At 32.3% G+C, this 22,253-nt stretch overlaps 2 protein-coding genes across 9 annotated transcripts in view; both read left to right on the top strand.

The window, feature by feature from the left end:
- The first annotated feature begins 639 nt into the window (after positions 1-639).
- LOC140045439 (copper-transporting ATPase 2-like) lies at positions 640-19,911 on the top strand. Of its 3 annotated transcripts, none has more exons than XM_072090335.1 (21): positions 640-708; positions 1,351-1,763; positions 2,762-2,951; positions 3,485-3,559; positions 5,825-5,971; positions 6,640-6,806; positions 7,264-7,425; positions 8,087-8,317; positions 9,248-9,481; positions 10,222-10,471; positions 10,846-10,970; positions 11,160-11,294; positions 11,627-11,821; positions 11,938-12,114; positions 12,200-12,380; positions 12,695-12,841; positions 13,261-13,403; positions 13,784-13,987; positions 15,245-15,362; positions 15,889-15,991; positions 18,448-19,911. In XM_072090335.1, the coding sequence occupies exons 2-21, from the start codon at positions 1,356-1,358 to the stop codon at positions 18,506-18,508; spliced, it is 3,453 nt and encodes a 1,150-aa protein (XP_071946436.1). In that variant the 5' UTR covers positions 640-708; positions 1,351-1,355; the 3' UTR covers positions 18,509-19,911. The 3 variants fall into 3 exon arrangements, with proteins under 3 accessions (XP_071946436.1, XP_071946438.1, XP_071946437.1); XM_072090336.1 differs by lacking the exon at positions 640-708 and adding an exon at positions 921-1,001; XM_072090337.1 differs by lacking the exon at positions 3,485-3,559.
- Positions 19,912-20,243: 332 nt separating this feature from the next.
- LOC140045447 (glutamate receptor ionotropic, delta-2-like) overlaps positions 20,244-22,253 on the top strand; it is an 83,717-nt gene continuing 81,707 nt past the window's right edge. For all 6 annotated transcript variants that reach the window (XM_072090351.1, XM_072090353.1, XM_072090356.1 and 3 more), the window contains exon 1: positions 20,244-20,486. The gene's annotated coding sequence lies outside the window, so the exon portion shown is untranslated. The remainder of the gene's footprint in view (positions 20,487-22,253) is intronic.

Below are 22,253 nucleotides of genomic sequence, written 5' to 3'. Positions count from 1 at the left end.
ACACGCCAACGTAATGTTAATCTGGTTTTACCTCTACTTAAAGGAAATAAACAGTCTCATTCTACTTTTTTCTTCTCTGCTATCAAAGACTGGAACGCTCTTCCATCAAACTTAAAATTAATTTCCAACTTAACTACCTTCAAATCTCATATTAAAAAACATTTTGAACGCAATATTTTATATTTAGAATAATTTTGATAACTATAATGGTCTTGATTACGTGCAATTTTTCTCATTTTAATTTTTCTGTTTTACTGGGCTTTATTTTAATGTATATTTATATATTTATAGTTTTATTAATGTTGTATTTTCTCTTGTTTGTTATGTGCAATTTGGACCCCATTGGAAATGGGCTGGTTTTTCCGGCCTAATGGGTGTTCCTGATGCTCGTTATTTTGTCTTTTGTCTGTTTGTTATTTTAATGTTGAGCATCAAATAAATTCAATCAATTCAATCAATCATACCATCTTTGGTTATACAACAAACCCCTACTGTATTAGCTGCTATTAATAAATAATTGCGTAATACCCTATAGGGAATTCCCTTGTGATCAGGTGACCAAATCTATACCAGATGTACCACCTGATCGATCAGCTGACCACTCACGTGACCCAAAATATTAATTTGCATAATTGTTGGCGTTGAAAAAAATTTGTTGAAATAAATAACACCAAACAATTTGATTATAGATTGTTGGATAAAATAGATGTAAGTGATTTTGTAATTGTAGTTTATTATTATATTTAGTGTGTAGAGAACACGATGTTGGTTTTGTAATGTATGAAAGTCGATTATGTGGCGAGCTAGGCCTAGATTAAGATAGATAAGCTGCAGTTTTTGGGAGAGAGACAGAGAAAGTGGGATTGGATCGAATCAGATCATACTCTTTATCAGGTAGGCAACCACACAACAGATTCAATGATTGTCTGACCGCCTGTTGTTGTCTGTATCATTTTTCCTAGTCATCACTGTAGTAACCTTGTACCAGGGTATTATTGGCGGTAAGCATGAATTTTAGGCTCGGAATTATAATAGGTTATACTACAGTTACACTACACTACAGTCCGTGATAAGTCTGTAGTAGAGTAGGCTTCAGGCCCAAGCAAGGAAGCAAGGGACGGTAGCTATAGTATAAGCCTAGACTAGCTAGCTACTGTAGGTCTCAATGGTGGCGCCAGGGCCGTGTAGATGCTTTGGGTTGAGGTGTATGCGTATCTACAGTCAGTAGGCATGGTAGCTTATGCCTGGCTAGAGCCAGGTATGATCTTATTTATCCTGAAATAAATGATATATCACAAATGATAAATTTGACAACAAAACAAATGGTTTTCAAATTAATTTTTTTTACAGTTAAAATGGAATATACAGCTGAAATAAAGGTTCAGGATATGAACTGTGAATTATGTCAGCAGACAATACAGATAGAGGTCGCTAAACTGCTGGGAGTTAAGTCTGTTCGAGCAGTCTTAGCAGACAAGGTCACTAGAGTACGGTTCCGTTCAGACATGACTTCAGCGCCTGCCATCACCGACGCAATCGATGGGCTGGGATACGAAGTGAAACTAATTCGCACAATCCCAGAAGGGTCGGTGAAAACCTGCGGTGAGGAGACTACACTGAGTGGCTTTTATAAGTGCTCGGATAGTTCTAGCAAACGTAGCGGAGAGAAAGCAATGCTTCTAGACACTGCACCAACCAGACATGGACAAACGCCAAACACAAATAGGCAGTCTTTAGTCATTTGTGAACGAGTCAAAATACAGGTTAGTAGACCTATTAGTATTGTTTAATTTTTATTATAAAAACAGAACAAGTTTGTATTTTTCAATTATACAGATACTTTGTCAAACTTGAGTTTATACAAAACTAAGTTGAGAAGTTCATTGTAAGGAAATTGGTATTAATAATCACCACAAAAAAATTAAAGTTATTTTGGATTTTAAAAAAAATGAGTAATTGCTTTAGTTGTATTTAGAGTGCTTTTTAAATATTCTTGAGAAGCTTTTTTCTTTTTTTTTAATTAACTATTGTTATGTCATTTTGATTCATTCAACTTTCTTTAATCAAGTGTGTAACTAATTTAAGTAACCAAATTCAAAATACCATATGGTTTTAATTTTTAGTAAGAGATATCGGATGTTTAGGAAGATGATTTTTATTGGATTATCTTATAAAGAATCTGCATTAAAACATCAATGTGTGATAAAACGGCCAAACCAACTAATTTATCTGAATTTAAACATAAGGATATCTGCATCTGTAAATGAACATAAACTGTTTGGATTAGGCTAACACTAATGCTTCTTTTCCCACTCTAGCTCCTGTGAATACTGCTCTGGTAAGCTCTTGTATGGGAGCTGCAAAGTGCTAGAGAACGGAGCGGTGTAAATGATTCCTCTGATTTTCTTCTTTTTTTTTTTTTATTTTTGAATATTTTATGGATAATTTTTTTGTGTAAAGCGCTTGTAAAACATTGTATTAGACGCTATATAAGACAACCATTATTATTATTGGTATTGCATATCTCTACCTATACATTATCTCTATTAATTATTTGGTTATGTAATTCTACTATGTTAGGTTTCAGTCATTGTTTCAGTCATTTCTTCAAATCATTATCTCATTACAAGTGAGGTCATGTCTGTATTTCCTATTAATTAAATTGTTCTTGTCATATATTTCATTTTACTGAGAATTTGGTTTTAAAATTGTAGAATTTTGAATCATTTTACTGGATGTATCATCTACTTCTCTTTTCTAGGTGTACGGTATTTCAAATAATTCTTGCGTGAAATCAATCGAGGCAAGGATTTCGAGAATGCCAGGAGTTGAGAGTATTTCGGTCTCTCAAAAGATGGGACAAGCAGTCGTTAATTATTACCCCGATAAAGTGGACGCCTTGACGATCATAGAAACGATTGACAGCTTAGGATTTGAAGCTAAACTCCCAGGTTAGTAAACTTATTTAATAATAGATATTAATTTATTTACAGAATACATAATTATGGGAATAAGTTGTTAGATTAAGCATTGTGTAAGGGTGGCAACTTACCATTTACAATATCAATTTGTTATATAATTAATTTAATTTTTATATTATATCATAATAATTATTTTTAATCTCATTATTTTTATCATTAACAAAATCTTTAAATATTTATCAATATTTTAATTAAATTAAATTATCAAAAATAAAACTATGAGCTGTTAGATTAAGATTTTTTTTTCTCTCTTTTGCTATGGATATAATATTATGTCACCATGATATTCCGAAATAAAAAGATAAATGAAATGAATAAATAATGAAAACAAACAAAAAAATATAAAATAAATAATAAATAAATAAATAAAAATATTAGAAAATATAAAATTAAATAATTTGAAAAAATATAGATTTGAGTTTGAACTTAAATTAAATAGTGTTTTAATGTTCTTATTAATATTTAACATGACTTTCTCCCAACTTTCTTTAATGCCAATTCAGCAAAGGATAGACAGATGAATAATGGCAAACAGAGTTCAGAACTTGACCTCCTTTTAACAAGCTCTTTTGACAGTGGTAAAATTGTTTACAACGTTTAAATTCACTTCACTAATCATTTTGCTTTTTGTTAGTAAATATAATAGAAACTTACACTAAGTAAGTACAACGTCATTTGCATGAATGCTCGTCATGTGACTTGTTTAGTAAACAATTTAACAGAGTTTTAACTGTCGTTTGAAAAATTTCTGGTGAACTGGTGTTTTGTTAGTGAAGGAAGATTTACGCAGAAAGAGATTGTTTGAGATTAGAACATAAACCTCGGATTTTGCATGGTGTGTTTTGAGTGAAAGTTTTATCATGTTTTATTTCAGTTTGTTTACATAGCTTCTCTTACCTCAACTTTACTTGCATTACTCCAAAAGATTTTGACACATTTACTTTACTACATTTCATTTTTTAAAACACACGGCTTACTTGCCACGTTTCCATTTTTTTCAGTAAACTTTCCAAAAACCAGACACAAAAAAATGTTTTCCAGAAAGTCTGGAGAGTTGTTGAAAATACTTCAACAAATGTATGAGTTTTTGCGAGAGAGAGAGAGAGAGAAATCTCAACTTGTGACGAGACATCAGAGTTAGTTTCCATTGCATGTGTTGTGATTATGCATGAAAAACCCAAAAGGCAAACTACAAAATGATCATAGACCCATTTCACATATTACAGTATCTGTCAAATATAGATAGTTCAAAGCAGTTATAATTTTATTTTTGCTGTCGAATGAGCGCTCCTCCGCACTCCCCTTCCTGATCACTCACACCTAGATTAGTTAAAGCAATTACATGATTTCACATAGTTTTCACATTCTTTTTCGTCAATATTTCACCGATTCCTTCCTCAGCTAACAAACGCAATTATTTAAATGCTTTTTTAAAATAAGAGATGTTTAATATACCTATTGAGCAATCGTATACTGTGTTATCTTAACAATAGTTTCTGGTTTAAACTATAATGGGTATAATTTAATTAGTTAGTGCAAAATAGATTCAATATATAACAGTAGATTGTATAATCTAGCTATTACAGCTGTCGTCGTGAGGTAATGTGTGAACACTTTTTGTGATAGAGGGATAATACCCTCGCTTCCTGTTATGTGCATTCCCCCGAGAAACAATTAGAATTGTATAAAGCTCTGTCTACGCTATCAAACTAGTTTGACAAAAAAAAGTGTGATGTACTGCCCAAATATGGTAGTGATATACCCAAATATAGTAGTGATATACCCAAATATGGTAGTGATGTGACATCATCATGGATATATATGAGCACATCACATTATTATAAGATTGCAGAAAAGGAACAAATTTTAACTATTGTAGTTTGAACAAATTATAACTATTGTAGTTTAAAGAAATTATAACTATTGTAGTTTGAAAAAATTATAACTATTGTAGTTTGAACAAATTATAACTATTGTAGTTTGAACAAATTATAACTATTGTAGTTTAAACTAATTATAACTATTGTAGTTTAAACTAATTATAACTATTGTAGTTGGAACAAATTATAACTATTGTAGTTTAAACAAATTATAACTATTGTAGTTTAAACTAATTATAACTATTGTAGTTTAAACAAATTATAACTATTGTAGTTTAAACAAATTATAACTATTGTAGTTTAAACAAATTATAACTATTGTAGTTTAAACAAATTATAACTATTGTAGTTTGAACTAATTATAACTATTGTAGTTTGAACTAATTATAACTATTGTAGTTTAAACTAATTATAACTATTGTAGTTTGAACAAATTATAACTATTGTTATTGACACTGAAAACTAAACTTTTTTTTATTGTTTTTAGCTGCACAATGTTATTTGTCTAGTAATAGTATTAGTTTTGAATATTAGAAACAAATTTTTTAATCAATTTAAAATGCAATTAAATTTTAACAATTAGAATAAGTAAATAACTTTATTTTTGTAACCGACACTGAACACAGAAAACTAAACTGTTTTATTGTTTTTAGCTGCACTCTGTTACTACTAGTATATAATATAAGTATTAGTTTTAATGTTTTTAATCAAATTTAATTTTAACTAAACAAATGTTTTAATCAATTTAAAATGCAATTATATTTTTAAGGATTATATTAATAAGTAAATAACCTTATTTTTAGAACAGCTACTGTACCACATACTTCTCATTTATCAATTGATTGAATAGACATCACATAAAGCAAACTTCATGTTTTGATGCTTTTTTACAAAAAAAAACAAAAAATTTACGTTAATAACAAGAGTAACATTTAAATATTAAGAAATATAAATTTATTTCAGATGTAGTTGAAGACAGTTCCACTGTTGCTATAGAGATGCATAAATTACCAACAAAAGAGAATTGTAAGAAGTGTATTTTAACGGTTACTGGGATGACATGTGCTTCTTGTGTGAACAGCATCGAGAAACAACTTTTAAAGCAAAAAGGTATTTCTAATTAAAAAACAAATAATGTTCTACTTGTGTTCTGTTTGTTGTACATACTGTAGTAGATTGTTATGTATTCTGTTTGTTTATTTATTTTTATTTATTTTTATTTTATGTTTTTGGCAATGTGGCCAAGGATTACCAATAATAAACTATATGTCATTGTCATTCGGATAGTTTTCTTTTTATTGTGTCTTTTTATATTCTGTTTTATTGTATCTACAGCAAATGCATTCTCAACCACAAAATAAAAAAATGTCCTGTCATGATTAATAATCAATATTACTTCCAAGTATCTTTGCTTCAATGAGCTAAGTTAATTGGTCAGATGTTTGCTAATCTGAAGTAATTGTATACTAAGTACATCTTAAACATGCTAATAGCATAAAGTATAATTACATCTCAGCAATTGTCCTTTTTAAGGCCAAATTACACAGACGAGCGGTATCTGTAATAATAATAGATAATAATATAATATTCCTTATTACCATTTACATACAACGCGAGCAGAATGGCGGTTTTTGCTCAGGATAGATACATATTCTACGTGGGACAAGCTGCACAGTTTTTTTCGCTTACCATTACTGCTCGTTTGTGTAAATTGTCCATGTTATGAGAGATGAGATCATTCTTCACAAAAAGTAACATTTAATAACATTGTATTGCAGGTATCTTCTCAGCCATCGTGGCTCTGATGGCAGAAAGAGCAGATGTGGTGTACGATCCAGATGAGATGACCCCTGAAAGCATCAAAGAGGTGGTGGATGACATGGGTTTTGAAGCGGATATCCAGGATGTTGATTCTGGCAGTGGAGACGAGAAGTTGGATCTTGTGGTATGTATCCGTTTGTATCAGTCCTTTTGGTCAAATCAAGATAGATATATTGGCCCCTGAAAAAATAATTTTCTTAAAAATTATGCTGTTGAATATGCCATTTTATTGTCACCTAATAGTTATCCACTTTGACCAAAAATTAGATTTGAAAAAAAAAGTATTTACCTGAAAAAAACTTTAATTTAAAGCAAAATACAGTAAAATTGGATGCCAGCCAATTGGTTTTTTGGTTGAATTTAACCATTTATTTTGTCATTTTATAAGTGAAAATATTTTTTTTTTTTTTTTTCTACGGAAGTGATTAACTTGATTAAAATTACAAAGTAACCTATTCAGGTCTGTTTTAATTAATCTTCATTTTTTCATGTTTTTGTCATGGTTCTTGTCAGCTTTAATATTTGTTATTCTTAGTTTGTCTTCATTTTTAATTTAAAAAAAAATGTATTATTATGATTAGATATCTGGAATGACATGTGCTTCTTGCGTTGCCACGATTGAAGGATTGGTAAAGAATCTGGATGGGGTCATCTCTGCTTCTGTTGCCTTGTCAACGAGCCAAGGTCACTTCAAATATCATTCAAACATTATCGGAGCAAGGACAATCATGGAAGCAATTGAGGTACTTAATTATTTTTTATTTTTTCTCTGAATTTTTTTCCGCAAGAGTTTAAGACCTTCTGCCAAACTTAATGCTCACTTAGAACTATTATAGGATACTGCTTGAAAATCATTTTTAGCTACCCTAACCTTTTGAAACCTTATCAGTGGCAGGTCCTAAAAATTGTAAAAGTGTTAACCTTAACCCAATTTCCCATATTTTGCAAGTGTTGCCCCCTAGATTCACCAGGGGAAACCCCTAAATTTTATTAATTATTATTATTAATATTTACTGGGTGGCCCCTTCAGTCAAAGACTGGTCTCTCAGAGGGCCCAGTTATGACCAGTAGCTGTGATGTACTAATACACCAGGGTAACCCCCTACTCATCTTGAAAGATGTACTAGGTTCTTTAAAGTGCACATGAGTTAGATGTGTACACTGGAGCTACAGTTTATAGTCCTTATGCGAGAGACTTGTTCTATTCAACCAGAACCATGGAGCGAGTGAGTCTCGAACCCTTGTCGATGTTATGGCTACGTAATTACAGTTCCACTGTCTTAGCCGCTCGGCCACTCACTAAATTATGCTTTGTGTGACTTTTACTCTCATAAAATAATGAATATAAATTTCTTTTTGTATGTGGTAGAAATATATTGTTTATATAAAATGTCTTAATTTTAGGATGCTGGTTTTGACTGCGAATTATCAACGGACACAAACCAAGTTGCGGTGGCGCTACAGCATAAAAAGACGATTCGAAAATGGCGAAACACGTTTTTGTTTTCCCTCATATTTGGCATTCCAGTGATGGCCATCATGATTTACTTTATGGTTACTAAGAATCACAAGATGATTTGTCCTGGCTTGTCGCTGGAGAACCTTCTCTTGTTCATCTGCGCCACAATGGTTCAGGTAAATGTTTTTATTTAAGAGAGGTTATTTATCTATATATATATATGTATATATTGTCTATTATATTTTATTTATTTATTTTTTTTTAATTTTTATTTTTTTTTTAATTTTTTTTTTTTTAACACCATATTTAATGAGGGTGATCCATCCAGCTATTGCTGATCATTAGGGACCCTCAGAGGTTCACAAGACAAACATATACACAAGATGCTCTACATAAACAAAGTCTTATTACAAGTCTTTGGGAGTGGAGTAATTTGGTCCTTAGAAAAAATTCTGACATGTGACAGGACTTGAACCCAGGACCCTTGGAGTGGTAGCCAAGCATCATAACCACCAAGCCACAACTCCACTAATATTTGTATTAATTAGGAAGAAGTTGTTACATAATACAGTAATAATAGTTCATTCGTACATAGTGCATATAAGGAAGCTCTAAATGCGCGGTACATAAATTAAAATAGACAAGAAGTTGCGATAATTTAAATTAATGAAAGCATTATTTATTTTAACCTTTGTATTTATTGGAACTTGCCAATATACAACATTTATCAATTACTGTATCTGTAATGGGAAATTTTGGCAATAAATCGGTGATTGATGTAATTGAGTTACATCGATTGATGTCTTTGAGGCTTTCCTAGAAAAACTGGAAAAATTGTGCATGTGTACTATAATCTTCAAGGCCAAGTAAAAATTAGTTTTTGTAAAAAAAGAGATTACTGCTATTATGCCCCTTTCCTCAATTAACTTTAAACCATTTTGATGCCTATCTAATGCTCTGTCTACACTATCAAACTTTAAGTGACAGAAATAATATGATGTGATGTCATATCACTACCATATTTGTCAAATTAGTTTGACAGTGTTGACAGATCTTAACACACAATAAACTAAACTTTTATTAATAGAATATTTTTGTCTCTAAAGTTTGTTTCTGGACGTCATTTCTACGTGCAAGCCTACAAGTCCATTAAACATGGTGTAGCCAACATGGACGTGCTCATCATGCTTGCGACTACCATAGCCTATGCCTACTCTGTCATAGCTGTGGCGGTGGCCATGATTATGAAGAAGGACGATAGCCCTATGGTGTTCTTTGACACCCCTCCAATGCTATTGGTGTTTATTTCTCTTGGTAGATGGTTAGAGCATATTGCAAAGGTAAAATTGCTTTACTACAAGACAAGTCATTCTTTATTGTTTGATTGGCTTTATCATCAATCAATCAATCAATTCATATTTTTAATGCGCCAAATTCTTTCTAAAAAAATATCATGTTAGGAATGCCAGAACCGCTGGCACTCATAAATTTGTTGGAATAAATATGATTTCGGATGCCTTTAAACAAGTCTGTAGATTTTGATTTCCTGATGTTAATCGGAAGAGTGTTCCATGATTCAAATATGCAATATAGTAGACCTCTATTAAGGGGACACCTTATAGCTCTGTGTAACTAATTATTTTTATCAAACCAATAGTAATTACAAACCAGATGAACATTTACAATCACCTTATAACTCTGTCTACACTATCAAACTTTATGTGACAAAAAAATGTGCCCATATATGGACATGATGATGTCATATCACTACCATATTTGGGGATATTACTACCAGATTTGGATTATCATAATTTTGAAGTGTAGGCAGAGCTTTAGGACCGATCAAAGTGTCTCTTTAATAGGAGAGTCTTATAAGGAGTTGGCCATAGTGTTAAAACATATTTGCCAATATTAATTTTATGGGAATAATTTTCTCAAAGGAGGGACTCTAGTTTACCTGAATAGAACATGTACAGCAGTAAATATATTGTAGTTGAAATTGAATTTCACCTGTTTTGGTTTTCACAATATTCATTCTTTCAATTTTATGATATGTAAAAGAGTTTCTTTATTTTGACAGGCTAAAACATCTGATGCTCTATCCAAGCTCATGACAATGCAAGCAACCGAGGCAATCCTGGTCACTCTCGGAAAAAACCACCAAATTCTTGTGGAAAAGGAGATCAACATAGAACTTGTCCAGACCCATGATATCCTGAAGGTAGTTCCTGGTGCCAAGATGCCAGTGGATGGAAAAGTCATTGATGGAATTTCTTCAGCAGATGAAGCTTTGATTACTGGAGAATCTATGCCGGTTGTTAAAAAACCAGGTATTGTTTGATTTCAGTTACTTATGCTCTGAATCTTAAAGATATATTGTACCCCAAAAACATGAAAAATAAAGATTAATTAGTTTTTACCAATAAAATAACAAAATAAATAGTTAAATTCAACCAAAAACCCATTGGCTGGCAGCCAATTTGACTATTTTTTTCTTTAAATTGCATTTTTTCAGGTAAATATTTTTTTTTTGATCCAGTTTTTGGTCAAAGTGGATAACTATTACGTGACATCAAAATGGCATATTCAACCAAACTTTTTTAAGAATTATTTTTTCAGGGGGACAATACAGCTTTAAGGCAAGTTAATATAAAATTTAAAAGAACAATTTTATTAATTTACCTATTATGCGTTTAACCACTAGGAAACATTGTGATTGGTGGATCTATCAATCAAAATGGAACACTGTTGATAGAAGCGACCCATGTTGGCACGGATACGACCTTAGCACAGATTGTAAAACTTGTCCAAGATGCACAGACTTCAAAGGTAATTGTTATTTTATTCAAGATGGAGAGATGAGCTTATTAGACAGACCTGTACCAAAGCATGGCCAAGATTTGCTACCAGCAGTGGGATGATATGGGCTGAAGAAAGAGAGACTTATTTTATATGTATTATTTTATTAATCTATTCTATAAACAGCCACTTTTTTTACACCATGTTTCATTTTTGTAGGCACCGATTCAACAGTTTGCGGACAAGATATCAGGTGTGTTCGTACCAGGGATTGTTTGTTTGAGTGTCATTACTCTTGTCACCTGGATTATCATTGGCTATGTTGATATCACTAAGATACCAACATATGAAAAGGTAACATTGGACTTTGATTTTAATTATTCACTTCTGTAGAAACAAAAATAATGATTTATCTTATAAAAAGACAAAAAAACGGTAAATTTTACCAAAAACTATTTTCTGCCAGACAATGTTTTGCTTTTTACATTTTTTTCAGGAAAATAATTTTTTTTTTCCGATCCAGTTTTTTTGGTCAAAGTGAATAATTATTATTTTACAATAAAATGGCATATTCAACAACATCAACAATATTTAGGGGGAAAATATATCTTTAATTATTGCCAGGAGAGGAACCAGCAATGGATCAAAATAATATAATACTTGCATTAAATTTCTTTCTTTGTCAGACCGAAGGACATGACATCAATGAAACCGAAGTAATTCTACAATTTGCATTCCGAGTAGCAATTTCTGTGATGGCCATTGCCTGCCCATGTGCTCTTGGACTGGCCACCCCTACAGCTGTAATGGTTGGAACCGGTGTAGGTGCTCAAAATGGTATTTTGATTAAAGGCGGAGAACCACTGGAGATGGCACATAAGGTGACTTTTATTAACATTTTATAAAATATTAAAATTCATTTGGAGTTTTTGGTACTGTTTTTAAAATTAAATTAATTTTTATATGCAATATTTTGACGCTACATTTTTTCATTTAGTTGGAGACTGTGATATTTGACAAGACCGGTACCATTACACATGGCGTTCCTGTCGTAAGGAAAGTTAATAAGTTTACAGACTCTGTGACTTTGAATGAGTTGATAGCTGTAGCAGGGACAGCTGAAGCAAGCAGTGAGCACCCCATTGGAGTTGCTATTGTAAAACATGCCAAAGAGGTAATTATTGACGCCCTGGTGTTTGTACTTGTAAGGAGATTAATTTATAGATGATAGTAATATTGTTTTAATTGTTTAACCTTAGATATTGATGACCGAATCGTTGGGTAAGTGTTCCAAGTTCCAAGCCGAACCAGGCTACGGCCTCCAATGCCAAGTAACAAACATCAGTTCAATGATGATCAAAAAAACCGAAGATGATAATAACGCTAACATTGCCAGAGAGGAAGCCGATATAACCGATGATGAAGGCCAGATTAAAGATGGTATGTTTTTTTAAATTTTATATAATACACCTTACAAACCAGTATTTCTACATATTAAATGATAAATATATCTATTATAAACTATCTAGTATATAGTATATTTATCTTAAAGCTCTGTCTACACTATCAAATGAGTCTGACAAAAAAAGTGTGATGTGCCCAAATATGGTAGTGATATGCTTAAATATGGTAGTGATATGCTTAAATATGGTAGTGATATGACATCATCATGTCGATATGGCCACCTCACATTTTTTTTTTCACATAAAGTTTGATAGTGTGGACAGAGCTTTAGTTGAATAATTTACTTTCAGACAATAATGCTAACAAAATCTATGATGTATTGATTGGAAACCGAGAATGGATGAAACAAAACAGACTGACAGTGACGGATGACATCAACAGTGTCATGTCAGACCATGAGAACAAAGGTCAAACAGCCGTCTTGGTAGCTGTCAATGGTTCGTACATAAACTTTCTTTTAATTGTGTTTACATGCCCTTTTCTTTAATAACTTGCATAGAATCCCTGTATATTGTAACCTGTTGCTTTTAAAGATATATTGTCCGCCTAAAAATTGTTTTAACCATTTCTTTATTGAATATGCAGTTTTAATGTCGCATAATAGTTATTCACCGAAAACTAGATGAAAAAAAATGTAATTTAAAAAAAAAAAACCTAAATTATCTGTCAGACAATGGCTTTTGGTTAAAATTAATCGTTACTTTTGTCTTTTTATAAGTGAAGTAATTATTTTTGTTTTACAAAAGTTATTAACTTTATTAAAACTACAAAATGACCTATTCAAAGTCTTTATCAATCTTCATTTGTTATGTTTTTGGGGGACAATACATCTTTAATAAATTGACATTTTTTATAGGCGTCATTGCCGGTATGCTGAGTGTGGCTGATTCAGTCAAGGAAGAAGCAGCACATACAGTGCACATCTTGAAGAACATGGGAATGGATGTCATACTATTAACAGGTGACAACAGACGTACTGCTGACAACATTGCCAAACAGGTAACGGTTCATCAACAAATTCTAAAGCTCTGACTACACTATCATGATGTGCCCAAATATGGTAGCGATATAACCAAATATGGTAGTGATATGACATCATGTCTATTAAGCTCGGTCTACACTATCAAACTTTGACAAAAAAAAGTGTGATGTGTACAAATATGGTAGTGATATGCCCAAATATGGTAGTGATATGCCAAAATATGATACTGATATGCCCAAATATAGTTGTAATATGACATCATCCTGTCCATATACGGGCACATCACATTTTTTCACATCACATTTTGAAAGTGTAGACAGAGCTTTAATTATCTTTTTTCCTAATTGCCAATATGTTATACAGTTTCCTTGTATTGAAATATTACTTTTTTTCAAAGGTTGGAATCACCCAAGTATTCGCTGAGGTGCTACCTCATAATAAAGTTGATAAAGTGAAAGAGATCCAGTCGAAAGGTAAACATGTTGCTATGGTTGGTGATGGGGTCAACGACTCACCGGCATTGGTCCAGGCTGACGTAGGGATCGCCATAGGAACGGGCACGGATGTTGCAGTGGACGCTGGCGACATTGTCTTGATTAAGGTAATAATTTTATTCAAGTGTCCAAATATTTCTTTACAAATAGTTTTATTTTCTCGGTCACAAACAATTTGTGTCTAAACAAAGAACTTATAACACAAGAATCTCCTGTTCTTCAATTTGCATTCAAAACAAAGTATCGGAAGTACAGGGTTAAAAGGTCAAACTGGGCGACGCCATTTCACAGCATGGAGCAGCGCCCCCTCCAAACTAGGAAGTCAATTACTCTACCCCCCTAGAGTATTAGCAGATCCCCTCTATGATTTTGACTTTCTAATTTGATGCGGGCGCCCTACTCCTCAGTCAATTACTCTACCCCCCTAGACCATTAGCAGATCCCCTCTATGATTTTGACTTTCTAATTTGATGCAGGCGCCCTACTCCATGGCTCACAATGGCGCCACCCATAGCTCTATTCTATCCCACAATGCCTTTCGAAATTGTTACGCGCTTCGGACGAACAGGAGATTCTTGTGTTATAAGTTCTTTGGTCTAAAGTAAAAGCAAAGTAATATGTTACCATTAAAATTTTAAGCCAAAGCATGTCTACTGCCCTCTATGTATGATATGTTTTGGCTCACTCATTCATTCTTAACTTTGATAATTTGGGTGATTAACATAAAATGTTAATTTACTGTACATTCAAAGTAATTGGCATATTACTACAATGTTGTATACTCATCTGAATGCACTTAATGTATGTTTATCTCGTTCATGTCAAGTTCGCATGTTACATTACAAGTTTATTAACTAACTTATACTCATGTTACATAAAATTAATTAAACATAGTACATTCCAGTACATTCTATTAAAGCATGTTTAATTTCTACATTTCTGGGTTTCATAATATCTTTCTTTTTAATTTTTTTTTTATAATTAGATAATTAAGAGATAATTACAGCTGCCAACATTGTTGTAAAATTTCTTACGGGAGAAAATACAAGATATCTTTATATGTCACTTTTCAGTAATTTTATAAATGTGTTTTGATAGTGATATTCCTAGAATAGGTTGGCCTTAGTGTTAAACATAATATTGCACTTTGTTCATTTTAAATAGCGGTTTCATGGCCCTGAATAAGTTTGTTACAAATGATTGGTTCTATTGTATCAATGGGTCTTTTTTATAGTGATATCCTCAGAATAAGGAACGTATGTCATGAGCAGGTTTCTACTTTTCACTTTTCAGTGATTATAATTGATAAATCATTTTGTACAGTGATCGTAAACATTTAAATTGAATACATTTAACTGTTACAGAACAATCTGTTGGATGTTGCCGCTGCCATTGACCTATCAAAGCACACTGTTAGACGCATTTACATCAACTTCTTCTTTGCTTGTATTTTCAATGGACTTGGAATACCAATAGCTGCAGGTATGTTCCATACTATTGTGTACTCTTTAAAATGTCCCCACCCATTTATTTAATATAATATATATATATTTTGATATATTTATTTAACATATAAATCGGTAAATACATGCATTATGATTATTGCAGCCTAAATAGCTGATTTGCAGAAATAATATAAAGGCCTACATCAAATTAAAAAAAAAAAAAAAGTTGTATATGTACAAATGTACAAAAAACGCAGTCAGGTAAAATATAATTCCCCAAAACTAACAATACCAGTACTTTTTTATCAATGTTTTAATGGATACATTGTAGATGGCTCAATGTAAAACATATGTCATTTTAATGTATTCAATAGAAATAAATGTCGCATTTATAGAAAATTCCGCAAACAAAGAATTCAAATTACATACACCATATTTGAATATAAATTAATACATTTTTTTAAAATTGATATTGGGAAATATTTTGTAAAATATCAAATGTAAGGACAAATTACTTATAAATTTGTATAAATTTTATAATACATTTTTTATTTCTATTACAGGTGCTTTAGCTACATTTGGAGTCCTCCTTCAACCTTGGATGGCATCGGCTGCCATGGCAACATCATCTGTGTCTGTCGTAATGTCTTCTCTGATGCTCAAGTTGTAAGTAGATGCTTACTTTTATTGTGTTATATATATGTTTTTAATGTTATAACAAATACTAGTTTCCTTGTTTGTGATTCTTGTGATCCGTGTTGGCTCGTTTGGTTTAATATAAAAGTTTTATGATAGGAGATTTTGCTGATAGGCACAATAAAGTCTTCACAGCATAAACAGGTTATTTAAATTGTCATTTTTACTTGATATATTTTGACCAATCCAAAAAATGACCAAAATAATAATGTGCAGATCATTGAGAGTTTGCTTTTATGCGCTACAGTGTATAAAAATGAATTATTAATATTATTATTATTTGACTGGAGCAAGTCTAATTATGATTTGAAGAACCATAATGCATTTATGGATAGCACTAAAATGATATTAATAGTCTGTCAAAAATAGATATCAAGAGATAATACATTCATTTTAGCTGTCAACAAAAGAAGGGACAAACTCCCACTGGGTCTTCCCCTCTGCTTTGAAAAAAAAACCCACACAGAGGCTGATTGGAGTACTTAGTATCTGAGTAATTTTTCAAGATATTAAAGATACAAACTCCATTTTACCATTTTTTCAAACAATATACAATATTGATGCATCTTTTTAAAAAGATAAGATTTATTGAATGTCGTAACACCTCATTAGGCGTTAATGATGTGATGAAATGTTAACTGATGTCAAGTATAAAAATGTCCATAGATCATTGAAGGATTAATAGCATTCACATTAACTATGTATTAACATTAAGTATGTATCATAACATGCAGATGTTAATATCATTACAACATTAGATATTACTGATTGCTGTTTCACATAGTGCACTATTTGTGAGTAGAGCTATGTTTACTGTATTAGTCAGTCTGTAGCCAGGGTCATTTTTTCCTGAAAAGAGATCAGATGAACGTGCTGCTGCCATGTTATCTCTTTAATTCTCATCTCTACTTTTTGTTATAATTGTGCCATTTATAAGGGGCTTGGTTGATAGGCAGGGACAGGTATATGTATGTATTGTTGATAGTGATTATAGTTTAAATAGTTTTTATAATGTAATACATATGCAATTCAGCCATGTGCTGCCATGTATGTAATTTGTATGTGAATTTTGAATAAAAATATACCGATATATATATATAATATAAAACAAGAAACATTTCTTACAAAAAATGCCGCTCATCTCACGATAACTACCGTCTACATGCATCTCAATATTTGTCAGCAGATGTTTTCATAGGCTCTCTTTTCCCAGACGTGCTTTGGGGTGTGCACATGCCCAGTCTGAGTTTCCAAATACCCATTTTTTCATCAGTAGTAAACAATATGAAACCGCATGGTAACTGTTTCCTAATGATTCCATTCTCTTGAATATAACTGGCTAACGAAACGGCGCGAAAAATCTTCACCTGCAGCTATTCTAGATATATTCAAACCTTTCACCCTTCTTTCACAAATCCTTTACACCACCTTAAGTCCAAAGTTAGAATCAAGTCAAGGACTAATATACAGGGAGAATATAGACTCACTAATGTGTAATTGAAAATGTTCATCTGGTTTGTAGGTATAAGTATATTGGAAATATTCTTTTTTCCAAACCAATAATTAGTAAAAACTAACCTTGACAGTTTCGCTGTCCTGATCGGACAGCTTCTTCAGAAATAATGACGAACTATCATCAAACAGACTGACCTCTAGAGGGCCTATTCTGTTTAATGACAGGGTCATACACGTGACTGAGTTGGTGGGTGCCCTCGTCTCTGTTGATGATTTGGTTTCCTCGTCTGCGGATCCAGATGGCTTCTCTGATGCGTCGGTTGTTTGTATCTGGTTCCCTGTCGATGATTTTAGGTTGTGTCCAGTCTATTATGTGATATGACTTGACGGCATGATCTGCTATAGCTGATTTGCTCAGTTCATGTTTTGATTCTCTATGTGATTGACGAGTGAAGTTCTTTCTCTGTTGGGTTATCTTTTCTGTTTCTTTTCTATGTTCTTTTAACCTTGTGCCAAAACAACGACCCGTTTCTCCAATGTAGGTGTGATCACAATTAGAACATGAGATTTCGTAGATGCAATTAGCCACTTACTTTCAATTTGTCAACTTGGTCTTTTGGGTGGACAAGTAGTTGGCGTAATGAAGTGTGGGGTTTCATAGCTGTGTTGATGCCAAACTCCCTAAACACTTTACTAACTCGCTCCGAAAGTCCTGCTACATAAGGGACGACTACAAATCCTTTGCTTTCCATGGTGTTTTCTTTCTTCTTGAATGTTACTTTTTTGTTTTCTTTCATTTTTTTCTTTACTTGGTTGAATGACCACTTAGGATAGCCACATCTGGAAAGGGCTGATGTTATATTGGCCTCTTCTGTATTACGATCTGCATCCATAGTGACAATGGAATTCATACGGTCAAATAGTGTTCTGATTATTCACTAATGTGTACATTTTATTATGTCTTACTACAGGTATAAGAGGCCTAAATTCAGCCCTCTTCCAGAAGATGACCCGATTCCAGCTGTGGTCTAATTTACAAGATTGACTCAATATCTGGTAACTTGGTATTATATAATTGGTGGTTAGTAGGTTTTGTTGTACCTTTAAGTTTTTGTCAGAAACCTTATGTTTTAAATGTTTTACGTGGGGAAATGTAAGTAACATTCAACAAGCTGAAACATATTTTGGCCTTTAGCCAATGACCAGTACCAGACTGACCAGTACTGAAGTCTTACTCACCTCTGAACCTGTATTGTTTGAAGTGATATTTTAGAATCCAGTATTTATAGTCCAGCTTCTAGTATAGTTTCTATATGCCAAATATATTCATGAATGAATAATATTTTGTAATGAAATAAAACTGAATTAATTCCCCTTTAAATAACAGCCATAATATCTATAATATATATATTTTATGTACTTTATATAATAATATATTATTATATTGGTTTCTATATGTCATTGCCTTAAACTATAAAGTTACTATATAATTGATCTTAAGGTATACTATATACTCCCTGAAGGCATTATAAACATCGTATAGATTGAAGACATTTGCTGGTATCAAGTATAGGTTAAGATATTCTAGGCTATAGATGATGTAAAAAATGAACTTTCCATCTTAATGTAATGCCATCATTCTTCTACTGCCTGGGAGTTGAGCATTTGACGGCGCATCATATTTTGTAGAAACACCTCTGCAACTCTGACATCGCAATCGTTCGAGCAGTAGCGTAATTTGAGATTGGCTTAAGAAATTTTATAATTCGTTTATGGTTTGTAGATTTTGAACGATTGATGCAATTGATGTTGACTCATTTTTAAATAAATGATTCATTTCAACGTTGTAAAAATCTTTCAAACCAGATCTATCAAATATGCTTAGAAAAAAAAAATCATCTCAGCCTTGTCCAATATCTTGCAGTTGACCATTTCAAAATAATCTAAAGCTCTGTCTACACTATTAAACTTTGTCCATATATGGGCATATCACATCTTTTTTTAATTTGATATTGTAGACAGACCTACCTTAAAGCAAATATTGTTATTTAATTATTTTTATCAAAAAATTTCTTAAGACAAAACCTTAAGCGCTTCTTCTTAACTTAAGCAAGATTTAATGCCAGTCTTGATGCTTAATCATATACGGTATTATTACCTCTAAGTACGATATTTATTTAGTCATCATCAGAAACAACATTGTATTAAGTAGATACTAAATACCAAAAAGTGGTAGATTAAGTTGTCTGCTTCTGGTAATGCATGCAATCTCTTAATCAAAATTATTATTAAACATTTTTTGTTGTAATACTCATTATAAAACACAGCGTATTTATGTTATATCTTTTAATTATTATTACTATAGTTTGTTTTTAATACTCAGTGTAAAACACGCTCAAACAAGTCTATAATAAATGCAACGTATTTATTATCTACATATTTTGTTATTTCGTTTTATTTATGTTATTGTGTTATGGTTAACATTTAAAAACATATATAATATCTAAAGACAAGAAAAATGTCTTGAGTTGAGAAGTTGGTACCCATTTGTACTCCTATGTGGACTAAGCAAACGTGAGTTCTTCCTAAGTTCTCATCATATTATGTGGGTTTGTTACTTTTTGCTTCATTATCATCATCATTATCATCGTCAACATCATCATTTTCATCATCATTATCATGACGTCACCATACATTTATTATCCGAGTGCTAGATGGCACAGGACACATTTTTGTTCGTTAATTCATGGCTATATTAATTCTATTTACGTTGACTGTACGTTTATACCGAATTAATAAAACAGCCTATATGTTATAGAGCTGCTGTTCTAAAAGTAATAAATGTTATACTATGTTTATGACTGGTGACACAGCTCATACAAAACCTATGTTGAATGTTGGATGATACAGGACTCACTGCGATGACTTGTCGTGCTCAAACTCCAAATTATGACAGAAGAGAGAATTATATAGGCCCTATATGGACAATCTGCAAGTAAAATGATGACGTGTGAGTATTATAACTGTTTTTTAGTTCGTACTTATGTATTTTGTTTCGCCAATAAATGCTACTCTGACGCGCAAGGCAATTGAACCAATCACAGGAGACCGATGGAATGATTGATCAAATTACTTTCGCTAAGTGTGTGTCTTTGCGTTGCGCGCCCTAGTGGGGTTTAAGACGCAATACAATACTACACAGAGTTATGATTGGTTCCCACTAGAGACGCAACACAAGGACGTAACGCAACGTAAGTGAATTGACCAATCACAGACGATGGATTTGTGATTGTCGCTTGTCTTTGTTTAACACGCTTCATTTCATTTCATTTCATTTATTCCACATTTATTTAGTCATCAATTACAGTACATCATAATTACAGTACAACTGAGAACAGGGATCCTGCATAAAAAAGCTGTAGCTTCGTTTTTTTGTAGGACCCTTTTACATAAGAACAAGTATATAGAACTTAAATAAACAAAGGTGTTGTTAATCAGCATATAGTGATAAAAAGTATTTTTTAACCTGTTTTTTTATACATTTATTTTGTTTCTTTAAGATAACCGGTTTATTACCACCATTACAAGTGAATTCTTTCCACAATTTTGGTCCATATATGTGTATAAACTGTTGACTGCAAGTTAGTCTTGTGAAGGGAATTTCGAATTCAGTTTCTGTTCTGAGGTTATGAGTAGGCCTAATACTGTCACAGTAATTAAAAATATTTAAAATGTGATGTGGTAATTCATTGAATTTTACGTTTGCCATAAATCCTATGACGTTTACTTTGTAAATATCATAAACGTTTAATATTTTTAGTTTCTTAAACAGTGGCTCTGAGGCTTGTCTGGATTTAGAGAAGGTAATGCATTTTACAGCTCTCTTTTGGAGTTTTAGTATTACTTCTAACGTGCTCTTGTATGTATTTCCCCATATTAAGTTACCATACTGAAGGTGAGGTAATACTAAGGTGTTATAAAGACTAATACGGACTTTATGAGGAAAGAATTCTCTTACTTTTAAAAGTATACCAATTGCCCTAGACATTTTTTCCTAATAAGCTGTATGTGATGTTTCCAGTTAAGATTTTCGTTTAAAATTACACCTAGAAATGTCACATTTTCTTTTCTATGTAATAACACATTATTCATTTTTATTTTAAACTGGTTTTTGTCAAAGTTCTTTTGGCTAGTTCTAAAAACAACGTAATTAGTTTTGCTGACATTCAGTAACAGCTTATTTGCTTTAAGCCATACGTTTATTTTTTTCTAGTTACGTTACGTGTACGTCCTTCTAGTGGGAACCACGCTTTACGAGTTGTACATCTGCGTTGCGTCCTAGTGCGCGAATCATATATTACGTAGGCATACTATTTTAGGCTATTACGTGTATGACGCCATAAAGAGAAGAATTATCATACAAAGGTCACGTACGCAGAAATCAAGCTGTAACATTATTTCTTCAATTACGCTAACTCGATTCTTATTGATGCTTTGTGGAGAAAATAACCGATTAATATAAAGAGACCATGCATGCCTTTGGCCATCTACGTAACAATAAAAACAAAATACCCAGACCAGCCATAGGCCTACAATCTGTTTTGTGATCATCACCGTATTTATTAGATTCAATCATTTCAAAATAAACTCGCTGGTAAAGGATTCCCGCTTAATGTGTACATTGTTAAAGGAAACGCGTATCCCCATCTAATGTGCATTATGATGACGTTAATTTCAATGCAAATGTTAATGTCTCCCTCGAGCCGTTCTCATGATA

Source organism: Antedon mediterranea, chromosome 3 (assembly GCF_964355755.1).
Source record: "Antedon mediterranea chromosome 3, ecAntMedi1.1, whole genome shotgun sequence".
Lineage (NCBI taxonomy): Eukaryota > Metazoa > Echinodermata > Crinoidea > Comatulida > Antedonidae > Antedon > Antedon mediterranea.
This window is presented reverse-complemented; position numbering and strand designations above follow the sequence as displayed.